The 9124-nt window shown below is 45.0% G+C and overlaps 1 protein-coding gene across 2 annotated transcripts in view; it reads right to left on the reverse strand.

The window, feature by feature from the left end:
- Window positions 1-8757, reverse strand: part of LOC134048696 (D-threitol dehydrogenase-like) — a 33731-nt gene extending 24974 nt beyond the window's left edge. The window contains exons 1-4 of one of the 2 annotated variants that reach the window (XM_062500620.1): window positions 8658-8757; window positions 4862-5021; window positions 3102-3197; window positions 1876-2108 (exon numbers count right to left, since the gene is read on the reverse strand). In XM_062500620.1, coding sequence (XP_062356604.1) covers window positions 1876-2108; window positions 3102-3108 — 240 coding nt within the window. In that variant the 5' untranslated portion in view covers window positions 3109-3197; window positions 4862-5021; window positions 8658-8757. Of the gene's footprint in view, window positions 1-1875; window positions 2109-3101; window positions 3507-4861; window positions 5022-8657 lie in introns of those variants that run through there. The other variant, XM_062500621.1, reaches the window with a different exon arrangement.
- Between the last annotated feature and the right edge of the window lie 367 nt (window positions 8758-9124).

Raw genomic sequence — 9124 nt, forward strand, 5'->3', positions numbered from 1 at the left:
CTGCCCTTGAGTTTCTACAAAGGGACAAGAATGACACCTAGGGCTGCAGACACTGTAGGCAACAAGGACAATCCTTGCCAGAGCTTGTTCCAGCTCTTCTAAACCTCACTGTACTCTTCAACAAATGTTAGCCAGCTCTGCTCTAGACCAGCCTCCCCACAGGCCACGAGGGACAGAAATGTTCTCCGCTTCTTCTGTGAAGCCGAGCTGTGAGATCCCTGCTGTGCCATCCCTCACCCATCTCCTGGCTGTGATTGCCTTGTGCTCCTGCCTTTCAGCTACCCACAAGGCAGCAAAGAAATCCTGCTTGGTCTCCAACCTACACTGGTCATCCGGGAGGGAAAAGGCAGTGTGCTGTCCACAGGATGAGCCTCTTCCACATACCCAGGCATCCCACACAGCTGCCACTCTCCAACTGGGCAAACCTCAAGAAGCCCAAAATGCAAATGCACCAGAGAGCCCACCAAATTCATTGCTTCAGCATTTACAGCCGTTGTGCATTAAACCTGCAGGACAATGCTGGTTGTCCTGATACTGATGACAAAACGCCTGCCACACTGAATAGTGAAAGTTCAGAGCCCAGTGCAGAAATCCTGCACAGAAAGGTGTCCCCATGCTGGGATCTCTCCTGCCAAACACAAGCATCTCTGTTCCCAACAGCTCCAAGAGGTATTTGAAGTTCTGAGCACCTGGAGAACTGGGGTCAGGACGTGCCTTCATGTTGCAATTGGAGGATATAAAATCAATTGCAACATTCTGTTTTAAGGATTTAATTTTCATGTCTTTGCTCCCTTCTTTAATCTCTACACAGCATGTACTCTGCCTGCCTCTAGATATTTTAATTCAGTCACAGTAAGTCAGTTGCACAGAATGGGCACTAGAGAGCAACAGCAATTCAATTAATTTCACACTCACTGCAGGGAGCTGGGATTTTAAATGCTGCACATTGCAGGTGATCTGTAACATTTCGTTTTTTCATATACTTGCAAAGCTCTTTGTTTCTTTCTTATCAAACTTGGAGGTCATGAAAACCAGAGGTCAGAAAGCTCCTGGCCATTTTATTTTAGAAATAAATATGGCACCTGCTAATGCAAATAAAGTTACAACCAAGCTCACACTGACACATCCTGATTGAAAATGAAATCAGATCAAATTTATTTGTATTAATAATAGAAAGGCTTTTTAATGAACCTGGCATAGGCACCACCTGTCTCATGCTGGACCTGCAGCAATGTCCTGGAGATCCATAAACTGGAATTAAATGTCAGCTACCAGAAATCATAAGATTTCTCTTTCCTGGGACAAAGTCACCAGTCAGACTGAAACAAGTTCAGCTAAGGCATTATTTGTCTGAGGCTTATCACATTGCTCTGGAAGTGAGAAAGTGGGGTCTAAGTCATCTAAGAGTTTACTGTGGGTAATAACAGTGAGAGGTTTTGGCAGAATTACAAACTTCTCCAGGAGTTTCCCAGCTCTTGTGAGCATTGAGACCAAGCTGTCCTCAAAAGCTGGCTCAGCAGGGTACAGATACACTCTTCCTGTTTATTATTCTTGGAATTAGGGATCCAAAACAAAGCTAACCCATGTTGAGTTAAACTGCCATTGAAGCCTATTGACCTACATTGAGAGCCTGTGATTCCTTTGATCAAAAAGCTGCAGGATTTGATTAAAAGGGATGAAAACTGTCTTGTGTGACAGAGCTGCCCCATCATAAATGGAAATAAGAAATAACCACAGTGCAAGAGTGTGTTCACACATTTGTGAGCAAACCAGAGCCACCATCCAGCATCGTGTGGGCAGGAAATAGGACCTGCCTGAAAATCTTTAATGTGCTCTTCACTAGAATTCCCAAACTCCCTTTCCAGCTGACTTTACCTTCAAGGTGTCTGCCACTGGTCCCACTCTCATGCTTATCTTTTTGCCATCTGAGAAATAATCAAATTCTTCCTGGCTGTTCACTCCAAGATAAGGCACTTCTGCACAAAAAAAGATTTTACCATTGCCCGGCAATTCCTTTGCAATAGCAGGGATACTGTAACCTTTAGGATTGCCAATTAATAAAATCCTCCTGGCTCTGATCATATGGACAAACATCCTTAAAATTTGGCCTGTGGAAAGACAAGAATGAAAATTTGAAAATAAAACCATGAGAAAGACCATACTTTGTTCACAATGAAAATTAGATGTGCCTTTTAAGCGATCATTAAAAAAACCCTAATCTTAAAACACTCTCAAATAAGGGTTTAACAACAGAATCTGACAAAATTTCATCTAAAATGCAGCTAAAAGACAACAGAATAAAAGGACTGATTTTAAATGTAGAACCTTTATCATCAATGCTGCTATTGTTCAAGTGCTTGTTAAATAGTGCATGAAATATTGCATATTTTAACATTCTCCCCATATGAAAATGGCTTTGAGATGGCTCCATATTCTTTCTGGAATCCAGCATTAAAAAGAAAAAAAAAATCACTACATTACCTTGCATTTGCTCTTAGAGTCATTATCCCTAGACAGCACCATCATTTAAGAAATTTATCATCAGTGGTGTCCTTCGAACAATGTATTAGTGTAATAGATTATAAAAGTACTTCGCTGGGATGATATATTACTCCAAAAATGGGAACATCTGGCAAGAATGAATCTGGGAATAGATTTAGTGTAATAGGCTTTATAAGAGGATACAAGCCTGGGTATTGCTCCTTGTAAAGGTACAGTGCTTGGCCACAGCCACCTCCACCACAAAAAGCACATAAACCCCTATCAGACATCCCAAACCCAAACCAGAAGCAATGTTTTCCATCCCTTTCCCTTCCAGGAAGGGTGATGATCTCCTTGCTGCTCACTGAGGGATGGGGCTCGCACTGTGAATTAAGGCATGTGTGAGTGAATCCAAGGGCACAGGAGGCAGGGTACAGGAAAACTCGTGCCAGAGGAGGGTCAAAGCCCACAGGATGCTCATCTCTTTCTTTATAAGTAATTTCCCACATTTTCTGAGCATTTCCATGGCATTCATCCCCCCCTTACTCAAGACAAAGTAGAGGATAATAACTTCAACTTCAGTGACAACCTTTACACCAATCTGGTGCAATTTTACCAACTTGCCATTCAGTGAGCCAGAGGCACTTGCTTCCTGCAGCCTGACTCTACTTTCAGCTCCTTCAGCATCCCCTGGGATGTGCTCAGGTGAAGTTTTTCTGCAGGGGAAAAAAAAGAAAAAAAGAAAGAAAGAAAAAAAGACATTTCAATATTATGATAGCAACCAAAATCTGAGCAGCCGGCATAAAAAGCAGCAGCCAAGAGGGAATGCCTGGGAAAGCTCTATCTGTGCATGACCATGAAAAATTAGCCCAGAGGCATCACAAGTATCCTAAATTCCAGTCCTAAGAGAAGCTACTTTGGCAATAAGCACATCTCCGTGCTGGCAGCCACCCCAGCCATAGGGGCATGGGAAGAAGCGGCCATGGGACTAAAGGAAAGAATTCCCCACTGTTCAACCCCACACCTTTCCCATTTTCAGCTGGTCCCAGACAGGTCTCTACATATCTGCTGGTTTGGAATGAATTACTCCACTTACCCTGGCCAGGTTTTGTTCAGTTCTACAATGATTATTTTTGTTCCAGCCAAAAATTAGGTTTCTTTGCAGAATAGGGGGAAAGATATAAAATCTAAATTTTTTTATAGGACATGAAAAAAACCCCTTTTCCTCACAAAGTGCTCAGAAAAGCAGGGTGCCTCCAGATGCTATTTCACAGAAGTCAGGCCTGTGACAATGTCTCCGGATGAAGTGAGATGTTACCTATTACACAGGGAAGGCAATAGAGGACTGGAAGAAGTCCATAGCCTCCAGACAGGTTAGATTACCCTATCTGAAGAAAGTAACCACCAGAAATGGATGGTGATCATTCTTCAGGTCAGAATTTAGAGCCATTTCAGTGGGTTTTTTTCCTCCAGCTCCCTCTGCTCCACTCCTCAGTAAAATGAGAAAGAATTCATAACCCGTGTCAGCCACAGCCAGATAATCCAAGACTTAAAGAGTAGAACATTTCATATAACCTCCTTTCTGCCCCTCACAAATGCTTTAACAACTTTAATAAGATAATGTATAGCTATTATCCTACAGCAAGTGTAAGTCAAACAACTATCAGCTATTATTTCAGCAACAGAGTGAATGCTCAGTGTTCCCACAATCCACAGCCTGGAACAGTTTATACATTGTCAATTTAGACAGAACTGGTTTTTTCCACGTATCAAAATGTACACTGATAAATGGGAATTGTTTAGCAGACCCCACATGGCTGGGTAATATACGGTAGCTCAAAAAAGAATAATGAGGGTATCAGTTGGACTTCTGAATTAATGATACCTTAAATTAGTTTAATTAATTAGTTTAGTTACCAGAGTAATTTGGTTAGCAGATTAATTAATGTTTGTTGAGTGCTTGGAGATAAAAGCCACATATAAAGGCTGTTATTAGAGGGTGGATCCAGAGGTGCAGGTTTTCCTCACTCTTTATTTCTCCCAGCACCAGCTAGATCCAGAGGCTCACTCTTCGAGCCTTCCAGCAAGCACTGTATGGAGGTTGGCATTTCCCAGGATATGCTCCAGCTCAGACACTGTCATAGTTCAACAGTCAGTTGGGAGAATATCTTCAAAAATTTAAAATGTTTTGTTCTCACCTCCTTTCTTCTAGGCTGTGGGCTCACACACACATCCATGCACACTTTGTTTGGGCGCACTTAAATCTCATCCCACTTCCTGCTGCTGTCCCCCATGTTCCTGGAATGTTTTGGACAGAAATCTAACAACACTCTCATCCAATCACAGACCAAAGCACAAGGTTACAAAGGAGAATTTGTACCTCTTGGGAGCTGCCATTGCATCCAGGTAAGGGTCTAGCCCAAGAGCAACATCAAGAGCTTTTTGTAAGTAATTTCTGAGCTGTTCAGGTACACGAGAGTCATTGAGGGCTAATTCTTTGGCTTTGAGAAGGTTCTCAGCAATGTGCCCAGCCAGAGTTCCTGAAATGGAAATTAAAGGGAAGAATAATGATTTCGTAACTGCGCAATCAGTGGAAGTGGAGTTTAAAGTACATAAACACAAGTGTGCCTTTTTTTTAAATAAAAGATAGAGGGTTTTGAAAGGCTTTAAAAACAATCATGAAAACCTTTTCAAGCTGAAAAAATCTTATATTTCTAGTAGATTTTTTTGCTGCATGCATTCTCCCTTTTACCCCTCAGAGCTGATCAAGAAGAAGAATGCTTTAAACACAAAAATTTTGCTTTTAAAGCTCCAAGACAAACATCAAACACCAAACAACTTCATACAAGCCCTGCCCCTCCAGGTATGATTTTCCTTGGAGGAAACAGAACGCTTCCAAAACTGCTCATGCCAAAGCAGGCAGGAGATGCAGGCAGTGGGTGAAGCTTTGTAAAAAGGAGGATCAGTGTGTCAGTGGGATGCACAAGTGTGCCCCAGCTGTGTCTGTGCCAGGGAGACTGCTATGCACCACACAACACGTCAGCATTCAAACGCTGTGGAAACACCTCCAAGACCCAGAACATCTTGTTGTGGGGCCAAAGCAATGCTGCCCATGGCATTGAACCTGCCCTGAGATCCCAGAAAACCCTTATGGCAGCAATCCATAATGACAGCGAGCCATGGCCCCAGAGGGTGAGGCATGGTTCAGAGAAACTGCCCCACTCCTCGACTGTAAGAGCACGTGCTGGGTTATGAAAACACCCGTGAGACACAGGCCAAGAGGCTGTGAGTGTAACTGGGGTGGAGCAGATTGCCCCTGGCAGGGTTTCATTGCCTGTGATAGAAAAGCTGCAGAGAACTACGTGGAGTGAGTGGAAAGAAGACATCTCTTATTTCTGTGGCTTTCCAGCACCTGAAGGGAGCTATGAGAAGGATAAAGAGAGACCATTTACAAGGCATGTAGTGACAGGACAAGGAGGAATGGCTACAGATAGAAAGGGGGTAGGTTAAGATCAGCTATTAGAAAGAAATTTTGCTCTGAGAGGGTGATGAGACCCTGGCACAGGCTGCCCAGAGAAACTGTGGCTGCCCCTGGATCCCTGAAAGTGCCAAGGCCAGGTTGGACAGGGCTTGGAGCAGTCTGGGACAGTGGGAGGTGTCCCTGCCCATGGCAGGGGAATGAGATGAGATTGGCTTTAAGATCTTTTCAAACCAGCCCAGTCAGTGATTCTGTGATATGATGCCATGATTTACATCTCATCCCAAACTCTAACCATCAGAGGCAGCTTTTATCTCTTCCAGAAGTTTTATAAATAATTTCAATTGCAGGAATAACCACCCCTTTCCCAAACCATGCTGGTTTGCTGACCTCAGCCCAGCTGCACTTCGAGTGAAGAGCACACACACTCTTCTTGTAGCATTTTCACCACCACATGAGGGAGCATCCCGGTATTTCCACTGCACATCCGGAGAGTGCTGGAGGCTGGGATCTGCTCATCCTCCCTGCCAAGCACTCAGAGGCTTTTTTTGCTAATTTAGGGGTAAAAACATGTTTATAATGCATGTCGGCTTTTAGTAATCATCATGTTATGCTTCTGGATAAGTAACAGGGATTGCCTGTCACACAAAGGGCAGGAAACAAGACTTAAGTGCAGCTGTTTTGTAACCTGTGTTATAACACCAGATGTGAGAGCCAAGAGGTGCTGCGGGGAGAGGGAGCAGGCAGGGCATGCCAGGGGCAACCCTCCATTCAAGATTACACAACCTTTGCAGGGAGTGCTGCATTTTTTGCAGCCTGGTGATGCTTTGGGCCAACAGCAGAGGTCAGAATTGCCCTCATTTATGCAAGCACCGGACAAGTCAGAGCAGAGCTCAGGGCTGGCTGCCCGGCCCAATGCTCTGAGCACTAAGGTGAATTAAACTTTACATAACTATTTTTTTCAAGGTTATTCCAAGAAAAAGTGCTTCATTTCAGTCCATAGTTTTACACAATCCCAATAGAATTTCTGGACTATATTAAGCACTAAATTGGATTTCCTGATTGTGTCCCTATTGCTCTATGTATGTACAGACACCTCTTTCCATTTCCCATCTAGTTGTGCATTATCATCAATGGGAGAAGAGAAAAACAGCTCACTCAGAGGAAGAAAATGCTGAAAATAGCCCTATCATGAAAGAGCAGGAAAAGGCTGCTTTAAGTTTCCAGCAGCTTCATGAAGAAAGATAAGGTAGCAATTCTTAAAATAGGCCATTGTTGACAGCAGAATGGCTCCCAGCATCTTCCTGGGCAGTTGCTGGTAGCACAGCCACCCTGTTTCACAACTAAGATGAATAATAAATTGCAGCTTCTACTCTGTCTGAAATCAGGAACTTTTGATTCACACCAAAGTCAGGAGTCAGGATTGCAAGGTTGTACGTGTAGGACATCAGTGTCCCCTGAGCAGACAGGCAGTGCAGTGCCATGGAGGGACCTGCTGGCCAGAATCACAATTAAACTTGCAGTTTGTGCTCAGATGGCACTTTTTAGGTGGGGAAAAGAGGAGGACACTTTATTGTTTGCAGGGGTCGAACCTGAGGAAGGCACAGAGATAAGAAGACAGTCTGGATTTGGCAAAAGCAAAGCAGAGACATGAGACAGAAAAGACCAAATCTTTGGTTCCTGGTTTAGGGCTATCCTCATTTCACCTTCCAGGCTCATAGATCTGTTTTGCAGCCCCAGCAATGTCTTCCAAAAGAGCGCCCCTGCCCAGCCAGGGCAGAGCACTGAACCTGATCCACCTGAACACTTTGCTGCCAGACTCCTTGGTGCTCCTGTGCCAAACACTTTGGCAGGAACTGCAAATCCAACCTGCTAAAATCATCCCAAACAGTTCCAGCCATCATATTCACCAAGGGACCTCGAGCATTGACAACAGCTTATCTCAACCCTCACCTCTTTGCCTCAGTGTGTAAATACATGTCCCAGCACATCATGGCCCGTGTGGGAACAGGGGTGGGTGGGCAGTGTGGCCAAAACCCCAGGGCATGGCCACCAAACATTGCAGAGGGTCCTGAGCAGAGCTCAGCCTGCTCAGCCTTAGCCTCAGCATCCACAGTGCCAGAGCCTGCAGCAGTGATAGCCTGGGGACAGGTAGCAACTTTGGGATGGATGGGGAGCACTAGGAGAAAGAGTGGGAGGAAGCACCAGAGAGGAGACACTGCTGCTCATAGCAGGAACCAGGGATCTAAACTCTGACTGAACTTCAGGGGAAAGCTAGGAAAATATACACTAGCTGATGCATTTTCTACAGGTTCTACTGCTAGAAAATAAGTTGAAAAGCTGAATCTCCCCAGTTCTCCATTAGGAAGAGAAATTATTCCTAAAACAATCATCACAATCTATCCGAAATTAGTCACAGCCAAAACTTTCCTAACATAGCAAGCATCCACCACCTCACCATTCCTTTCTCCTGGGATTGTCCCACTCCCCCCACTCCAGGTTCCTGCAAACCCAACTCCTGTGCTCAGCTCCCTCCTTTCCCTGACAAACCCACCCTCTGCTCCTTGCTGCCAAGCCACAGAGCCTGCAGGTCCCATCTTCCATGGGGAAGGTGGGGACCCAGGACCAGGGCATCACGCTATGTCCCCTCCTGTCACACCACTCTCCTGGAGCTCCCCACCCCTCACAGGGAGTTTACCTGAAGGGTTATGCATGTTCCTTCTTGTCCCCTGGCCTCAGAGGATACTGTGGTGGGTTTGCTGGCTCTGCAGAGCAGGAGGTCCATGCTTGGGTGCCCGATGAGGAGACAAAGTCTCCTCCCTCAATCACCAGGGCAGAACGGGAGAGGCTGCGTGGGGAGGATGGCCCCGGGCTGGGGCTGCACCCACCTGTCCCACCCAGAGCACAGGCAGCAAGTGAGATCCAACAGCATCTGACACAAAAAAAAGCACAACAAAAGAGCCGACTTTCAGTGACTTTGTTTTATGTAAGAGTAAGTTCACATCCTGACCTTGGGAAGCTGCTAGCTCTCAAGGAAGTAGCTGGCAGTTTCATAATCTTCTAGTTACATATCACAGACATGCCCCAGCTAAACCACCAGGTCTGCGGCCAAAAATGTTCAAGGTCTCTGAACCCCAGATTATCTACAAGTGGCCTTTAGCCACA

The sequence above is a fragment of the Cinclus cinclus genome, chromosome 12 (assembly GCF_963662255.1).
Source record: "Cinclus cinclus chromosome 12, bCinCin1.1, whole genome shotgun sequence".
NCBI lineage: Eukaryota > Metazoa > Chordata > Aves > Passeriformes > Cinclidae > Cinclus > Cinclus cinclus.